This window comes from Heterodontus francisci, chromosome 1 (assembly GCF_036365525.1).
Source record: "Heterodontus francisci isolate sHetFra1 chromosome 1, sHetFra1.hap1, whole genome shotgun sequence".
Classification (NCBI taxonomy): Eukaryota; Metazoa; Chordata; class Chondrichthyes; order Heterodontiformes; family Heterodontidae; genus Heterodontus; species Heterodontus francisci.
Window position 1 is genome coordinate 105,265,682 of NC_090371.1, and position 19,134 is coordinate 105,284,815.

General features: G+C 42.9%; 1 protein-coding gene across 3 annotated transcripts in view; it reads left to right on the plus strand.

Annotated features, from left to right (window-relative positions):
• kif2a (kinesin family member 2a) overlaps window positions 1–19,134 on the plus strand; it is a 230,361-nt gene that overhangs the window by 151,196 nt on the left and 60,031 nt on the right. For all 3 annotated transcript variants that reach the window (XM_068034057.1, XM_068034039.1, XM_068034047.1), the window contains one exon: window positions 3,256–3,418. In XM_068034057.1, the coding sequence (XP_067890158.1) occupies window positions 3,256–3,418 (163 nt within the window). The remainder of the gene's footprint in view (window positions 1–3,255; window positions 3,419–19,134) is intronic.

Genomic DNA, 19,134 nt, shown 5'->3' on the forward strand with positions numbered 1-19,134 from the left:
ATGCCTAAATCATTAATGTACACTACAAACAGCAAGGGTGTCAGCACCGATCCCTGTGGTACACCACTGGTCACAGGCTTCCACGCGCAAAAACTGCCCTCAACCATAACCCTCTGCCTCCTGCCACTAAGCCAATTTTGGATCCAATTTGCTAAATTGCCCTGGATCCCATGGGCTCTTACCACCTTAACCAATTTCCCATGCAGGACCTTATCAAAGGCCTTACTGAAATCCATGTATACTACATCTACTGCTTTACTCTCATCGACACATTTGTCACCTCATTGAAAAATTCAATCAAGTTATTTAGACACGATCTCCCGCTGACAAAGCCATGCTGACTATCCCTGATTAATCCCTGCATCTCCAAGTGGCGATTAATCCTGTCCCTCAGAATTTTTTCCAATATTTTCCCAACCACTGATGTTAGACTCACCGGCCTGTAATTACCTGGTTTATCCCTACTACGCTCTTGAATAATGGCACCACATTCGCTGTCTTCCAGTCCTCTGGTACCTCCTGTGGCCAGAGTGGATTTGAAAATTTATGTCAAAGCCCCTGCTATCTCCTCCCTTGCCTCACATAACAGCCTGGGATACATCTCATCTGGGCCTGAGGATTTATCCACTTTTAAGCCCACTAAAACAGCTAATATTTCCTCCCTTTCATTGCTAATATGTTCAAGTATATCACAGTCCCCCTCCCTGATCTCTACACCTACGTCGTCCTTCTCCCTAGTGAACGCCGATGAAAAGTAATCATTTAAAACCTCACCTGTGTGCTCCGGCTCCACACAAAGATTGCCACTTTAGTCCCTAATGGGCCCTACTCTTTCCCTGGTTATCCTCTTACCCTTAATATACTTATAAAACGCCTTGGGACTTTCCTTTATCTTGTCCGCCAGTGTTTTTTCATGCCCCCTCTTCGCTCTCCTAATTACTTTTTTAAGTGCCACTCTACACTTTCTATACTTAATCTATCTCTATCCCTTTGTAGCCTCCTTATGTCCTCTTCAAAGTTACTTCCCTACCTATCTTTGTGTCATCAGCAAATTTAGCAACCATACCTTTTGGTCCCTTCATCTAAGTCATTTATATAAATTGTAAAAAGTTGAGGCCCGAGCACAGATCCTTGTGGCACATCACTCGTTACATCTTGCCAACCAGAAAATGACCCATTTATGCATACTCTCTGTTTCCTGTTAGCGAATCAATCTTCTATCCCTGCCACTATGTTACCCCCTACACCATGAGCTTTTATTTTCTGCAATAACCTCTAGGTGTGCTAGTGCAGGAGTCACAATAAAGTATGCAGGTACTCCAGGTAAGAAAGGAGGCTAATGGAATGCTATCCTTTATTACAAGAGGAATTGAAAATAGAAGTAAGGATATGATACTTCAGTTGTACAGGGCATTGGTGAGACCATGGCCGAAATTTTACGATAGGTGGACGGCAGCTAGCCACCGACTAAAAAGTCGGTGGCGAACCCCGTCTGCCTTGCCCGGGGATCTGACCTGTATTTTGCGGGTCCCCGGTCTTTAATTGGTGTGAGGTGGGACTTCCACCTGCTTAAGGTAGGAAGTGCCGCCTAATAGAGCTGCTGGCCAATCAGTGGGCCAGCAGCTCTTAGTCCCAGCAGTGGCCACTGCTCCTGGTGGCGCTGCTGGGACTGCAGCCCAACATGAAGAGAAGATGCCTGGGAGCCAGGAAGACAAGTAAGTTTTGGTTGCCTTGCTGGGGCCCGACCGATTACCCCCAGCAAGGCAAGGATGGTCGAGTGGGGGGAAGGGGGACGTGTTGAGTCTTGGGGTTGGTTGAGGTAGCAGGGGTAGCCCACCATCGGGCACAGGGTGCCCGAATCATGAGGGCTACCCCGGGACACTCGGATGCCTTGATCGCCCTGGGGCAGGCAGGCCGTTTTTCGCCCCCGCTGCCCAAATAAAGTGGCGGAAGAGATGGGAGCAGGTCGGGAGGGCCTCCCAGAGCCTCCCGCTCTATCTTACGCCACCCCCCAGCGCTGCCATCATCCCGCTTGTCGGGGTGGTGTAAAATTCAGCCCCCATCTCGAATGCTGTGTGAAGTTTTGGTCTCCTTATTTAAGTTAGGATGTAAATGCGTGGAGGCAGTTCAGAGGAGGTTTACTAGATTGATACCTGGAAAGAGCAGGTTGGACAGGCTGGGCTTTTTTTCACTGGAGTTTAGAAGAGTGAGAGAAGACTTGATTGAGGTTTATAAGATCCTGAACGGTCTTGACAAGGTGGATGTGGAGAAGATGTTTCCTCTTGTGGGTGAGTCCAGAACTAGGGGGCACTGTTTTAAAATTAGGGGTCTCCCTTTTAGGGCAGAGATGAGGAGAAATGTTTTTCTGTGAGGGTTGTGCGACTTTGGAACTCTCTGCCTCAGAAGGTGGTGGAGGTGGGGTCATTGAATATATTTAAGGCGGAGGTAGATAGATTCTTGTTACGTACGGGGATCAAGGGTCATCGGGGTAGATGGGAGTGTGGATTTCAAAACACAAACAGATCAGCCATGATCTTATTGAATGGCGGAGCAGGTTTGAGGGGCCAAATGGCCTACTTCTCCTAATTCGTATGTTCATATGTTGTTTGAGTTCTTGAACTTTTTTGAACTCTTTCTCTTGACCTTCTGTCTGTGATCTTTTTGAATTTTTGTACTTAAATTATAAAAGAAATTCTTGCATTTGAATCACAAAGCTTTTTCTGAAAGGATTTCCTGGCATGGTGGTAATATCTTAGGCAGGCATATGGTAAGTATTTTGATTGTGTGTAGGATTTTCATAATTGCAAAACTTTGTTTTTGTCATTGGATTGTCATGCAAAATAAAACCACTTGCATTTATATAGTCCCTTCCAATGTCGTAAAACATCCAAATGCACTTCACAGGTGTAATCAGACAAAAATTGACACCAAATCAAAGGAAACATTAGGACAGGTGACTGGCCTGGTCAAAGCTACGTTTCAAGCGCAATATTAAAAGGAGGAGAGAGAGGCGAACGTATGCTCTGGAACAGAACCAGTCACTTGAGCTTTCACTGGCACTAACCAAAATGTCACTTCTTAGCAAATTTGAAATCGGAGATGCAAAATAAATCCTGTATGCTAAAGAGCTGTTTTAAGAAATTCATTGGACATACTGTTTGGTTAAAACGTTTCCTCTCCAATTAAGAGAAATTTGTTCAACCAAAACAGCAGCACTAGAAGTGAAGAGTAACTCCTTGCCTTAATCTCTTTCAGAAAATGCAATAAGAGATCTTGATGTAATCACAATTCCCAGTAAGGATGTTGTAATGGTTCATGAACCGAAACAAAAGGTGGATTTAACAAAGTACTTAGAAAACCAAACTTTTCGTTTTGACTATGCCTTTGATGAGACTGCTACTAATGAAATGGTTTACAGGTAGGCAAAACTATTGTTTTTATGGAAAATTATCTATTAACTGACAAACTTGCAAATGGGTGTCTATTATGCTTATGCTAACAGTCAATCAATAATGTACATTTGAACAAAACCAGGATACTGAGATTAGGCGTACATGCAGTGTCTGTTCGTTAACTCTGAAGCAAATGTTTCCAAAAGTATTTAAAGTATCACTGCTTTTGTGTCATTGAATCAAAAATACTTCTCTCTATCAGTAGTTGTTTTAAAAGAACTGTCTGAATCCAAGACCTGCTGTTGTGTCTGGGATTTGTTTTGTTTTTTTCTTTATTTCTGCCCTCCCCCCATGATGGCAGTAACTCCTGTATCTCCACAGTTACTGGCAGTCCTCCTATTACCTTACTTACTTAGCCTACACAATGTGGGCTTCAGTTTGCAATATATTTTATGCAATGTTCATAAAACCATGCAGCACAGAAGTAGGCCAATTGATCCATCGTACCTGTGCTGGGCCTTTGAAAGTGTTGTCTAATAAGTCTTGCCCCATATTCTTTCTCCATCTCCCTGTAGTTTTTTCCTTTTCAAGTATACGTCCAATTCCCTTTTTATTTGCCTCTTTCCTCCATTTTCTCTCACTCCCCCACCTTTCTCAAATCTCCATGATTTTATTTCCCTTTCCCCTTTTAATCTCCTCTCATTCATTTTGCCTCAAACATCGAGATTAGACATGTAAATTGCCTCGAATGTATGATATTTTCGAGAGCCTGTCTTGGTTGGTTTAGGCTTTGGATGGAGTTAATCACATTTCCATCTTATGTTACATAATGAGTCATATCTTCAGGGTATTTTATACCTGGAAAAAGGCAGGGGGGAAATGTAGAACAGGAATCCAGGGAGAAAAACAACCACTGATGCCCCTGATCTTGCAGGTTTTAGAAAATTGGATCCATACCAACCACAACTCTGAGTAGTAGAGTTCGTGATAGCAGGGCTAAAAAGTTAACTTATGAGGGCAGTTTGCTTACACTAGGCTAGTATTCCCTTGAATGTAGAAGATTAAGGGGTGCTCTAATTGAAGTGTTTAAGATGATTAAAGGAGTGCATGAAGAAAAACTATTTCCTCTGTTGAGTGACTTCCCAACAAGGGGACATAACCTTAAAATTAAAGCTAGGCCATTCAGGGCAGATGTTAGTTTGCAGTTTGGTTGGTCGGCTAAGATCTTATGGAGCATTTCATAAATCACTTAATGATTTATTTCACAGAGTCCATTACTAAAAGGACTTTCAGCTGCGGCAGTATTCATCACTTTTTTGCACATGTCTCATCATTGGCAAATTTACCCGCTCTCTTTCCCCCCCCCCCCCCATTGTCAGTCAGGAATTTAGCCAGTGACCCGTGTCAGGCCCTATTCATTTTTCCATGATTTTATCTACAATTACTCTTTTGTCTTTATCATGTATTATTGTAGAAAGACTGAATCTTGTTGCCATGTCTATGAAATGCAAAATGAAAATGGTTCTGTCCTTGTCTCACCCCTTTAAAACCATAGCTACTACTTAAAGTCTCGTGCTAATGGGAGACGTACAATAGGCCGTGATGGTGTCTTCCAGTACTTTTTGCATATATCATATTTTTCACTAATCTCTTCAATAAGCTTTGTGTACTCATTATCAACCACCCCCACATCCTGTAGTAGAATTTTTAATCTGTGACGAGGAATGAGCAAATTGTCAATGTCACTTTGAGACACAAAAAGCAAATAGTCTTTAAACTGATCATCTGATGCCATTCACTCTTTTAATATTCTTATTAGAGATACTAGGTTTTGTTAAAGGGATGCAGTAAAGTCCTCATTGGGTAAATTGCAAATCTACTGACTTTCCAAAGCTTTATCATGTTCCATGTCCAATTTCATTTGTCCCTTTTTCATGGAAGGCTTGCTCAGCAGCAAGGGTAGCTAACTAGATACCACATCTGTACTCAAAGTGGCTTTCTCCAGTTATTCTACATGGAATCACCACCCTTTTTGGTGACCTTTATTCCTGAACCAAGTAGAACTTTCATATTCCCTGACCTTACTTCAATCCTTACTACTAAGTGAATCTAAATAACATTTTAACCAGTTCGTTCTACTTACTGTGAATGTGCAATCACTGTCCAATATGGAATAATTAAATGAATCTGTGACTAGTACCCTCATTACTGAACTGAAGCTTCTTGTGACCAGTACAGTTCCCTTAGACTGATCAATATCATCATCTTCCACTCCCAAACCTTCCGTGTCATTCATCGCCTTGAAAACCCTGTTCTATTTTGGACAATTAATAATATTTCGAATCACATCAGAAACACCTAATAATAATTCCCCAGGCATTCCTGGAGTTCATTTATCAGTTATTGTTACTCTATTCCTGGCGTTCACCAGATCTGCCAAAAATGTCTCCACCCTCGTTTCTTTTGTCTGTGATTCTTCTGTATTAATGCCTGCGCCCCATATCTGAACGATCTCAATGCTGTGACCATTAAGTCCTTCATTTTCTGTGACACTGTCCCATTTGTGCCATGGAGGCTGCTGGAAATGACTGCTTTCCCAGGAATTTTTTAAAGCATCAGACACCTGATCCAAAAGCATGTCTCTTTCTGAGAATCTCACTCCAGTTAGGACCTATTCATGTGCGACACTTTAGCACAGTCCAACTATTTGAAAGCAAGCACTGAACAAGGAATTTCTCAATAGAATTACTGCAATCTTTTATATAGTGTTAAATTCCATGATATATCCTCCTATAGAATAACTGTCCATCTTCCTAAATTTATCAAAGTTTAACCATGCCTCGTATGCATTTAATAGATCATCTTTTTATCCATAAAGCTCAACAGAAGCTCCAAACCTTCCAGTGTCCAACTGACGGGCCTCTAGCTCTCAAAATACTTTGCACCCGATCTTGCTTTTTTTTAGGAAGTGACAATGCCAAGGCCATAAAGATGTAACCTGTGTCCACATATCTACTTCATTTTTACATTGGTCATCAGGTTCAGATTCAGAGAACATCGGTGGAAGTCATACCCTGACACTTTACACTTGGTTTCAGCCATTCTTCTCAAAAGTAACTCGGATTACAACATTCTGTCTGAAAGAAAAATCTTGGTTTCCAATCTTCACCTTTTAGGTAACCATCCTTTGCTACCATGTTTTAAGGATCCAAGTCAAATGGTGAAGGATGAAGCTAGACACAGATTCTTTTCTTGATAGCTGGTTTATTCACAGAATGCACCACTACAAATCTCTGTTTTCCACCCGTGTTCCAGCATGCTCTCTTTATATCAGCTCTAAGTCGTTAACTAAGAAATGTCCTTCAGTTGTGTATCTTTAACAGCATAATTAACCCACCATTACATTGAGTACAAAAGCAGGGGTATTATGCTGAACCTTTATAACACTCTGATTAGGCCACACTAGAGTATTGTATCCAGTTTTGGTTACCACACTTTAGGAAGGATCTGAGGGTCCTTGAGAGAGTGTAGAGCAGATTTACCAGAACGGTTCCATAGACGAGGGATTTTAGCCAAATGTTAGGTTGGAGAAGCTGGGGTGGTTGTTCTTTCGTGCAAAGGTGATCGAGGTGAGATTTGATAAGAGGTGTACAAAATTATATCCGGTTTAGACAAGGTAGACAAAGAAAAGCTGTTCCCATTATCTGATGGTGCAATGAATAGGGGACACAAATTTAAGGTTTTGGGCAAGATGCAGGCAGGATGTAAGGAAGAACTTTTTTACACAGTGAGTGGTAATGATCTGGAACTCACTGCCTACGAGGGTGGTGGAAGGGGAGATGAATGATATCAAAAGGAAATTGGATGGGCATTTGAGGGAAATAAATTTGCAGGGCTATGTAGATAGAATGGGGGACTGGGGCTGACTGGATTGCTCCACAGAGAGCCAGCATGGACTCGATGGGCTGAATGGTCTCCTCCTTTTCCATCATCGCTCTATGACTGTCACAAGTGCCGTTAATGCTTGGCTGTGATTGTTAGTAGATATCAGTTGATTGTCATCTCAAAACTCATTCCTTGGAAATATCGTTCCACTAATCAAGTAGAATAAAACTGCTGTTGACAGAAATTTTGGCTGGTGCATACTTTTTGATAGTTAATCATTTTTCGTAAGAGTAATACAAGCCAATTCCTGAAAATAACTGAAATCTTTGGCTATGTATTTTCAAATGCTTCTTGAATGGTAGTTGTTTACTAAATAAAGGCAAAATCTTTGGTTTTGCAAGTTAATTTTACTCAATTGCTGCAGTTTTTCATATCCATTGTATATTTATCTGTAATCTGAATTAAATCTTGTGCCTAATGCATGTAATTCCCTTGTGTATGTCATTTGATCCTTAATATTTTAAATCCATAGAATAGGTAACTTTACCTTTCATAATAAGGTACTAACCACTTGCACAAAACCGACCAAACTATTTGGTAGCTTTGAAAAAGTACAATAATGTGGATCCAACAGTCATCACAAAACAAACATGTCAATCTTGGCTTGGTGGAAACACACTCGTCTCTGAGTCAGAACACTTTGAATTCAAGCCCCATTCCAGGACTTGAGCACATAATCTGTGCTGACACTTCCATACTAAGGAACTGCTACATTGCTATTTTTTGACAAAACAAAACATTGTTTAGGTAGATGTAAAGAATCCCACGGATCTGACAACGAAGAGTTGGGTTCTCCTGATCTGGCAAAATTTATGCTTTGACCAACATCACCAAAAAATTGATTAACTGATCATTTTACCCATGTTTGTGAGATCCTTGCTGTGCCCAGATTGACTGCATGTTTGCCTACGAAACAGCAGTATCTGCACATCAAAAGTTGGTTGTGAAGGACATTGGGGTGCCCCAAGGCCATGAAAGGTGCTATATAAATGCAAATTCTTTTTCATGTTTATACAGATAGCTAACTACACCTAAAAAAAAAAATTATATCAAGCTCATTAAATACTTAATTAATCATGCAAATTTATACTCCACCACAAGATTTCTTATGACCATCCAGTAAACTTTAACCACAAGACCCATCCTCTCCGAGGGGTGTGGGGTTAAGATTTTTCTCCTGTCCTGGTGCATGTTTTCTTCTCATGACCTTGCCTGTCCAATGCTAGCATGTGAGATCTTACAGTTGCTACATGAAAGGTGTACGGGGGTTCCATTCCTCCACTCAAGGAAGAACTAATTGAATTCATGGCATATACAGTAAAATAAGGGGGTCCAAACAAATGACGATCTGGCCTGCAAAGGCTAAATTGCAACATAATCAGTTTCCCTCACTGTTAGAAACAAAAAATCTTTTCTATTGCTTCATCTTTTCCCCTTTCTAGCACTGAATCCACATCTTGCTCCAGTTTCTCCCCCACCTTCCCACATGCTCTCTCTAGGGTTATCTTGTCTTTGAGGCACTTTTTCTGCTTCCTTGAACTTATTCCCACTAAACTGCTGACCACCCAACTTTTCTTCCTGGGCCCCATCCTAGCTTACATTATAAATAGTTTCCTGTCTGAAGGTACTGTCACCACCATTTGCATAACTGCTGTCATCAAACCTCCAATAAAACGTCATCCACCATTGAAATCTCTGTCCTTGCAAACTACCACCCCATCTCCAACCTACCTTTCCTCTCAAGTCCTTGAATGTGGATCTCTCTCATCAGGTTTCCACCCAAAATGGCCCTGGCTAAAGTTACAAATAACGTCTTCTGTGACCGTGGAGTGTTATCCCCTCCTCGTCCTCTCTGCAGCCGTTGACATGGTTGACCATGCCATCTTTCTACTTTGTCTTATTAGCCTGCTCAGTGGAACTGCCTTCGGTGATGCTTTTAGTCCATTTGTAACCAGAGATTCTTAAGCAATTGCTTCTCTGTCATGGATGAGCCACAATTTCTTTATTAAACATTGAGAATATTGACGGCATTGTCTTTGGTTCCTGTCTAAAACTCTTTACCCTTGTCACTGATTTGATCTCCCTCACCAGGCAGGTGATTTGCAGTCTCCGAGTTCTAATCAACCCTGAGCTGAGCTTCTTCCTCAATATTTTCTCCGTCACAAAGATTGTCATCTCCCACCTTTGTAACATTGCCCACCTTCACTCCTAATTCTGCTGAAACGCTTATCCCTGCCTTTGTGAATTCCAAACTGAGCTATTTCATGTTCTCCTGGTTGGCCTCCTACCTTCCACCCTCTGTAAATCCGAGCTTATCCAAAAATCCTGCTCATTCACCCTGTCCTACAGAAACCCCCAGCCCCCAACATCTCAAATTTAAAATTTGCAACCTCAATTTTAAATCCCTTGATGGTCTCACCCTACTCCACTCTATATCTATTGGGTGCACATGTGGGGAACTGCGCACGCACAAATGGAAAACTTTCCCTTTGTTGTCAGCAGTCATTCTAATTTCTGTAACATCCTCCAGCTCTACCCTGTCCCCCCACCAAACTCTACTTCTCTAAGTCTTATCCATTCCCCTGCTCTTTACACCACTATTAGAGGCTGCACTTCAGCTGCTGAGAACCCATGCACTTGGATTCCCTCCTGAAACCTCTGCCTCTCCTCCTTTTTGGACCCTTCTTAAGCCCACCTTTTTGACCAAGATTTTTTTGCATGCTACCCAATATCTCTTCCTTTGGCTTGGAATCTATTTTATTTTTGATTATGCCTCCATGAAGCACATTGGAATTTGTTTTACATTACAGGTGCTATATAAATTGTATCTCTATGGTGTCTGCTATTTTTGTCGTGAGTCCCTTTGGTTAGCTATTTGTCTGTCAAGTAGGTGGTTCAGATGTACAATATACAGATCTTGATACGAGGTGGGGCTGCTACTTGGAGTTAATTTGGTGGTTCATCATAAGTGACCAACCCCTCTTTTCCGACCCCCCTCCCGCCAACCTTTTCCCCCCGAAGAACAATGACTATGAACAGCAAGTTGCTGATTGCATAGCTTGATACCCAAATGTCTTGAGCACCAGGCTTAAAAAAGCTTTCCAAAGGCAAGTAACTAATAGCAATGTTTACTGAATTGATTAAAATATTGCAAAATGAGGAGATAGTGAATGTTTGTGAGACTGGCAAATATACGGAAGAGAGGAAAAACAGAAGGAAGGAGAGGCTTGGAGAAAAGAAGAAAGAAAAAAAGTGAGAAGTATGGAAGCAATGAGAAGATAGAGTGGAAGACCTAGGGAGAATGAAAAGCAAGTATTTGGAATAAAAGCTGAGCACAAGTTAGAGGAAAAATGTCCAATTTTTCTCCCTGTTGTCTATGCCAAAATTTTGTCCATCATCTGCCCATCTTGTTACACAAATGTTAATTTTTTTTTTAATTTCAAATGTGTAGTTGGTATAAAACCTACAATCTGTCTTATAAGCCACAAAATCAGTGGCTGCTACCAATGGCAAACCTTTGAAATCGCATTTTTCATACTTCAAGTGGCATTCTTGTTTCCCACCAGCCGACCAAAATATTAATGAAAATAAAATTTCTACAGCCTTCTCATCATCCTGTCTACAATCCTGAAGAGCTATGTACCAGAGAAGTTGCTTGCCTGGCCAAGCAGTTGCAGTACAGCTATAACATTAGCATCCACCTAACAATGTGGAAGATTGTGCAGATATGTCATATCCACAAAAAGCAGGGCCAGTCTAACCCTGCTAATTACTGCCTTATCAGCTGCCTACTAATCACCAGTGATGCCAAAGTAGAAATGATCAAAACCACCGTCAAGCAACACCGATCCGCCAATAACATGTTCTCCGGTGCTGAATTCAGGTTCTCCCTAATCACTTAGCCCCACCCATCATCACAGTCTTGATCAAGACGTAGCAGCTTATGCATAAGCTGCCCTTTTTCAGCTGCTTCATCACTGACTTGTCCTTTCTCATAAGGTTGGACGTTGTGCTGCTCAATGACAATTCCACAGTGTTCAGCTCTATTCACAACTCCTTCTGATAAAGCAGCCCTGCCAGCCTACAGCACGATCTGGATAATATTGAGGGCTGTGTTGACAAGTGGCAGGTAATGACCATCTCGAACAAGAGAAAGCCAAGCTATTTCCTTTGACCTTCAATGGCACCACCATCACTTGAGTTCCCCCACCATTAGTATCCTGGGATGGGGGTCACCATTATTAAACCTTAATTGGACTAGCCATATCGAACAATGGCTACAAGAACAGAGCAGAAGTTGGGTACTCTGACTAATTGTTGACATCCTAACACCTCAAAGCCTTGCCACCATCTAAAAGACTCAAGTAATGAATACGATGGAATACTCATTGATCAGCACCCTTTCTTCGGTCTCATTATCCGATCCCTCCATCACTGGTGTGGTATGGCTCCAGTGTGCATAATCTACAAGATGCACTGCAGCAACTCACTTGGGTTATTCAATACACATTCACAGAATTGTTACAGTGCAGGAGGGTCCATTTGGCCCATTGTGTCCACACTGGCTCTCTGAATGAGAAATTCATCTAGTGCCATTCCCCTGCTTTCTCCTTGTAATGCTGCACATTCTTCCTTTTCAGATAACAGTTTAATTCCCTTTTGAAAGCCTCAATTGAACCTCCCTCCACCACACTTTCAGGCAGTGCATTCCAGATCTTAACCACTCGCTGTAAGATTTTCCTCATTGCTTTTGCCAATCACTTTAAATCTGTGCCCTTTCATTCTTTCATTCCTATCCACTCAGTCCAGATCCCTCATGATTTTGAATACCTCTATCAAATCTTCTCTCTGCCTTCTCTTCTCCAAGGAAGACAGTCCCAACTTCTCCAATCTGTCTTCTTAACTGAAGTTCCTCATCCCTGGAGCCATTCTCGTGAACCCTTTCTGTACACTCTCTCCAATGCCTTCACATCTTTCCTAAAGTGCAGCACCCAGAACTGGACGCAATACTCCAGCTGAGGCCGAACTAGTGTCTTATACCAGTTCAGCATAACTTTGTTTCCTCTTGTGCTCTTTGCCCCTAACAATAAAACCTTAGATACCGTATGCTTTATTAATCACTGTCTCACCGTTTCCCGATACCTTCAATGACTTGTGCACATATACCCCAGGTCCCTCTTCTCCTGCACCTGCTTTAGAGTTGTACCCTTTATCTTATATTGTCTCTCCATGTTCTTCCTACCAAAATAAATCACTTCACATTTCTCCACATTGAACTACATCTGCCACCTGTCCACCCATTCCACCAACTTGTCTATGTCCTTTTGAAGTTCTGCACAATCCTCCTCACAGTTCACAATTGTTCCACGTTTCGCATCATCTGCAGACTTTGAAATTGTGCCCTGGACATCAAGGTCTAGGTCATTAATATATATCGGGAAAAGCAAGGGTCCCAACACTGACCCCTGGAGAACTCCACTACAAACCTCCCTCCAGCCCGAAAAACATCCATTAACCAGTACTCTTTGTTTCCTGACACTCAGCCAACTTCATATCCACGTTGCTACAGTTCCCTTTATTCCATGAGCTAAAACTTTTCTCGCACATCTGTTGTATTGAAAGCCTTTTGGAAGTCCATTGACACCACATCAACAGCATTGCCCTCATCAACCCTCTCTACTGCCTCTTTAAAAACTCAAAGTTAGATAAACATAATTTTCTCTGAACAAATCTGTGCTGTCTTTCGTTAATTAACCCACATTTGTCCATGTGACTTTGGTCTCGAATTATTATTTTCTAGAATTTTTACCACCACCCGAAGTTAAACTGACTGGCCTGTAGTTGCTGGGCTTATCTTTACATCCTTTTTTGAACAAGGACATAACAATTGCAATTCTCCAGTCCTCTGGCATCACCCCTGAGTCTAAGAAAGACTGGAAAATTCTAGCCAGTGCCTGCAATTTGCACTCTCACTTCCCTCAGTATCCTTGGATGCATCTCATCCAGCCCTGGTGCTTTATCCACTTGAAGCAAAGACAGCCGATCTAATACCTCCTCATCAATTTTAAGTCCTTCTCATGTATTCGTTTTTTATTCATTCATGGGATGTGGGCGTCGCTGGCAAGGCCAGCATTTATTGCCCCTCCCTAATTGCCCTCAAGAAGGTGGTGGTGAGCTGCCTTCTTGAACCGCTGCAGTCCTTGGGGTATAGGTACCCCAACAGTGCTGTAAGGAATAAAAACAAGAAATGCTGGAACCACTCAGCAGGTCTGGCAGCATCTGTGGAAAGAGAAGCAGAGGTAACGTTTTGGGTCAGTGACCCTTCTTCGGAACTGGCAAATATTAGAAATGTCAAAGGTTATAAGCAAGTGAGGCGGGGGTGGGGCAAGAGATAACAAAGGAGAAGGTGTAGATTGGACAAGGCCACATAGCTGACCAAAAGGTCATGGAGCAAAGGCAAACAATATGTTAATGGTGTGTTGAAAGACAAAGCATTAGTACAGATAGGGTGTTAACAGACTGAAGATTGAACAGCAGCAAGTACAAACATGAAAAAACAGTGGGTAAGCAAACTGAACAAACTAAGATGAAATGAAATAAACATTTTTTTAAAAATTGTAAAAAAAGAAAAAATAACTAAAAATAAAAGTAAAATGGGGGGAATGTCATGCTCTGAAATTATTGAACTCAATGTTCAGTCCGGCAGGCTGTAGTGTGCCCAATCGGTAAATGAGATGCTGTTCCTCGAGCTTGCGTTGATGTTCACTGGAATACTGCAGCAAGCCCAGGATAGAGATGTGAGCATGAGAGCAGGGGGGAGTGTTGAAATGGCAAGCAACCGGAAGCTCGGGGTCCTGCTTGCGGACTGAGCGGAGGTGTTCCGCAAAGCGGTCACCCAGTCTGCGTTTGGTCTCCCCCAATGTAGAGGAGACCACATTGTGAGTAGCGAATACAGTATACTACATTGAAAGAAGTACAAGTAAATCGCTGCTTCACCTGAAAGAAGTGTTTGGGGCCTGGGATAGTGAGGAGAGCGGAGGTAAATGGGCAGGCATTACACCTCCTGCGATTGCAGGGGAAGGTGCCATGGGTCGGGGACGAGGTGGTGGGAGTAATGGAGGAGTGGACCAGGGTGTCGTGGAGGGAACGATCCCTACGGAATGCTGACGGGAAGGGAGGGGAAGATGCGTTTGGTAGTGGCATCACGCTGGAGATGGCGGAGGATGATCCTTTGGATATGGAGGCTGATGGGGTGGAAAGTGAGGACAAGGGGAACCCTGTCACGGTTCTGAGAGGGAGGGGAAGGGGTGAGGGTAGAGGTGCGGGAAATGGGCCGGACACGGTTGGGGGCCCTGTCAACCCCAGAGAAGGGGATTCCTCAGTTGAGGAAAAAGGAGGTCATATCAGAAGCACCGTCATGGAAGGTAGCATCATCAGAGCAGATGCGTCAGAGACGGAGGAACTGGGAGAATGGAATGGAGTCCTTATTCCTTGGATGGTAACTGGGGTAGAGGAGGTAAAAAATCTGGGCATACTTAAATTGCTAAAAGTAGCAACACTCGGTTGCTAAGGCCATAAAAAGGCCATAAAGTACTGGGATAGGATATGATGAAAGGTCACAGACCAGAAAGGTTAACTCTGCTTCTCTCTCCACAGATGCTGCCTGACCTACTGAGTATTTCCAGCACTTTCTGTTTTTATTTTATTTAGTACTGAGGTTCATTTGGAAAGGAATAGAACTCAAAAGCAGGGAGGTAATGTTTATATAGAACTTCACTTAGACCACAGCTGGAACACTGCAGTTCTGGGGTCTCTACTATAAAAAGGATATTGAAGCTCTGTAAAAAGTGCAGAAAATATTTGCAAGGATATTACCAGAATCAAGAGAATGCACCTATCAAATATTGAACAAGCTTGGGGCTCTTTTCTCTGGAAAAGAGAAAACTACGAGGAGATCTGTTAGAGGTGTTTAAAGTTATGAAGGGACTCTATAAGAGTGGATGTATTAGAATTAGAACATTACAGCGCAGTACAGGCCCTTCGGCCCTCGATGTTGCGCCGACCTGTGAAACCATCTGACCTACACTATTCCATTTTCATCCATATGTCTATCCAATGACCACTTAAATGCCCTTAAAGTTGGCGAGTCTACTACTGCTGCAGGCAGGGCTTTCCACGCCCCTACTACTCTGAGTAAAGAAACTACCTCTAACATCTGTCCTATATCTATCACCCCTCAACTTAAAGCTATGTCCCCTCGTGTTTGCCATCACCATCCGAGGAAAAAGACTCTCACTATCCACCCTATCTAACCCTCTGATTATCTTATATGTCTCTATTAAGTCACCTCTCCTCCTCCTTCTCTCCAACGAAAACAACCTCAAGTCCCTCAGCCTTTCCTCGTAAGACCTTCCCTCCATACCAGGCAACATCCTAGTAAATCTCCTCTGCACCCTTTCCAAAGCTTCCACATCCTTCCTATAATGCGGTGACCAGAACTGCACGCAATACTCCAGGTGCGGTCTCACCAGAGTTTTGTACAGCTGCAGCATGACCTCGTGGCTCCGAAACTCGATCCCCCTACTAATAAGAAGGCATATGGTGTGTTAGCTTTTAACAGCCCTATTAACCTGGGTAGCAACTTTCAGGGATTTATGTACCTGGACACCAAGATCTCTCTGTTCATCTACACTACCAAGAATCTTCCCATTAGCCCAGTACTCTGCATTCCTGTTACTCCTTCCAAAATGAATCACCGCACACTTTTCCGCATTAAACTCCATTTGCCAACTCTCAGCCCAGCTCTGCAGCCTATCTATGTCCCTCTGTACCCTACAACATCCTTCGGCACTATCCACAGCTCCACCGACCTTCGTGTCATCCGCAAATTTACTAACCCGCCCTTCTACACCCTCTTCCAGGTCATTTATAAAAATGACAAACAGCAGTGGCCCCAAAACAGATCCTTGCAGTACACCACTAGTAACTAAACTCCAGGATGAACATTTGCCATCAACCACCACCCTCTGTCTTCTTTCAGCTAGCCAATTTCTGATCCAAAGCTCTAAATCACCTTCAACCCCATACTTCCGTATTTTCTGCAATAGCCTACCGTGGGGAACCTTATCAAACGCCTTACTGAAATCCATATACATCACATCCACTGCTTTACCCTCATCCACCTGTTTGGTCACCTTCTCGAAAAACTCAATAAGGTTTGTGAGGCACGACCTACCCTTCACAAAACCGTGCTGACTATCGCTAATGAACTTATTCTTTTCAAGATGATTATAAATCCTGTCTATTATAACCTTTTCCAACATTTTACCCACAACCGAAGTAAGGCTCACAGATCTATAATTACCAGGGCTGTCTCTACTCCCCTTCTTGAACAAGGGGACAACATTTGCTATCCTCCAGTCTTCCGGCACTATTCCTGTCGACAACGATGACATAAAGATCAAGGACAAAGGCTCTGCAATCTCCTCCCTGGCTTCCCAGAGAATCCTAGGATAAATCTCATCTGGCCCAGGGGACTTATCTATTTTCACACTTTCCAAAATTGCTAACACCTCCTCCTTGTGAACCTCAATCCCATCTAACCTAGTAGTCTGAATCTCAGTATTCTCCTCGACAACATTTTCTTTCTCTACTGTAAATACTGACGAAAAATATTCATTTAACGCTTCCCCTATCTCCTCTGATTCCACACACAACTTCCCACTACTATCCTTGATTGGCCCTAATCTAACTCTAGTCATTCTTTTATTCCTGATATACCTATAGAAAGCCTTAGGGTTTTCCTTGATCCTATCCGCCATTGACTTCTCGTGTCCTCTCCTTGCTCTCCCTTTAGATCCTTCCTGGCTAGCTTGTAACTCTCAAGCTTTTTTTTTCTTTTTAAAAATTTTTTTTTAGCCTGTTTCTCCCTTGTATTATTCAGCTGACATCTGTCAGATGCACCCTTTTTCTGCTTGATCCTACTGTCCAACTTCTTTGACATCCAGGGAGCTCTCACTTTGGTTACCCTCGTTTTCCTCCCTTGTGGGAATGTACCCAGACTGTGCCTGAACCATCTCCTCTTTAAAGGCTGCCCATCGTTCTATTACATTTCTTCCTCCGAGTCTTTGACTGCAATTTACTTGGTTTTATGTAGAGGAACTGTTTTCATTTGTTGGTGAGTCTAGCACAGTGGGGGGATATAAATACAAGATAGTCACTAATGGATCAAACACAGAATTAAGGAGGAATTTTTTTTACACAAAATGGCGAGAATGTAGGAATTGCTGCCACATAAAGTGGTTGAAACAGATAGCATTGATTCATTCAAGGAGTGGTGTGATGCACATGAGGGAGAAGGAAATAGAGGGATATTGCGGCAGGGTGGGAAGAGGTAATTAGAGTGGCAGGAGTTTCATATAAACACTGGCATAGATCAGTTCAGCTCAATAGCTTGATTTTGTGCTATAGATTGTATGTATTGTAACGTGTTTGGGATGAGTTTTTCTTTGTTGCTGAAGGGTACTGATGTAGCACCAATGATGAAGAGCAGTTTTGGTGCTTTGATATTGAACTTGGACACTGAAGCCACAGTCTGCCAGCCTCTGTGCATGTCTTAATTCACAGTGCTAATCATTGAAAACTTGACAATGATGGGGAAAAAACCCTAGAGCAGTAGTATGCTACTGAGCTTTTTGCAATAATAAATCTACATTGGAAAATACCATAGCAAGTATACAGTGTAGTTTTACCACAAAAGAGAAACTATGGCTGAGATTTTACCGGCCCCCGGGTGGTGGGCGAGGAGCCATGTAGGGACAGCTCCCTGTGCAGTCCCGCCGCCGGGGAAGTTTCCCAGCAGCAGGAATGGCAGTGGCTCCTCCACCTCTGGCAGCCAATTTAGCCAATTATAGGTGCAATTGATCATCTTCCTGAGCCACCAAGAGCGCCTTCCACCCGCCGCGCTATTGGTCAAGAAGCCAGCTGCATGGAGGCGACCTCCCAGGGGTGGCCATCAGAGGCTGGAAGACCGAAGGAGGGGGCTGCTGATGTCAGGGCTGCAGGGGTGGCCATTGCCAACGCCACTGGAGGGGTTCCCCCAATTGAACATCAGGGCCTGCCTGCTTGGCCCCTGCAGAAAAATAAAAAGACTTCCTCCCCTGTGAGGGCACCTCAAAATGGAGGTGCGCTGTCATTCTCCTTGCAGTCTCAGCAATGACCATCCCTCTCATTGGCACTATAGAGCTGCCGGCCCTCTGATTGGGCTGGCACCGTGGAGAGCCAGCCTGCCGTCCTTAATTGGACAATGGGCCTGGCGATAGCCAGTTAAGAGCTGCAACCTGGAAGATAGCCGCTGCTGGCCTGTGCAGGCTCGCAACCCGCATATGGCCCTGACGTTGGGACTTGCTCTTGGCAAGAAAGTCCCAGCCTATAATTGAGGAGGCACTTGAGGCACTAGAACTAATTTTCCATTGGAGTAGTGAAAGCTAAGATGAGTTTTGAGGTTTATAAATTTGCACAATACTTTTATAGTCTGAGTAGGGAAAGACTCCTGGTAATGTTATGGGGTAATTCATTTAAAATCCTCAGAGAGGTTCGAAATTTTTTTTATACAAAGAGACTCTACAGTATGAAGCCACAAGGATTGGTTGATGCAAAGACCATTATATATTTTAAGGGAAAAATGATAAACATTTGGAATGATACAGGGCTACGCATAGAGTAGCATAGTAAGATTAATTATGATTTGCTCTTGCAAAGAGGAGCTGGCATAAACACTTTAAACCAAATGGCATCC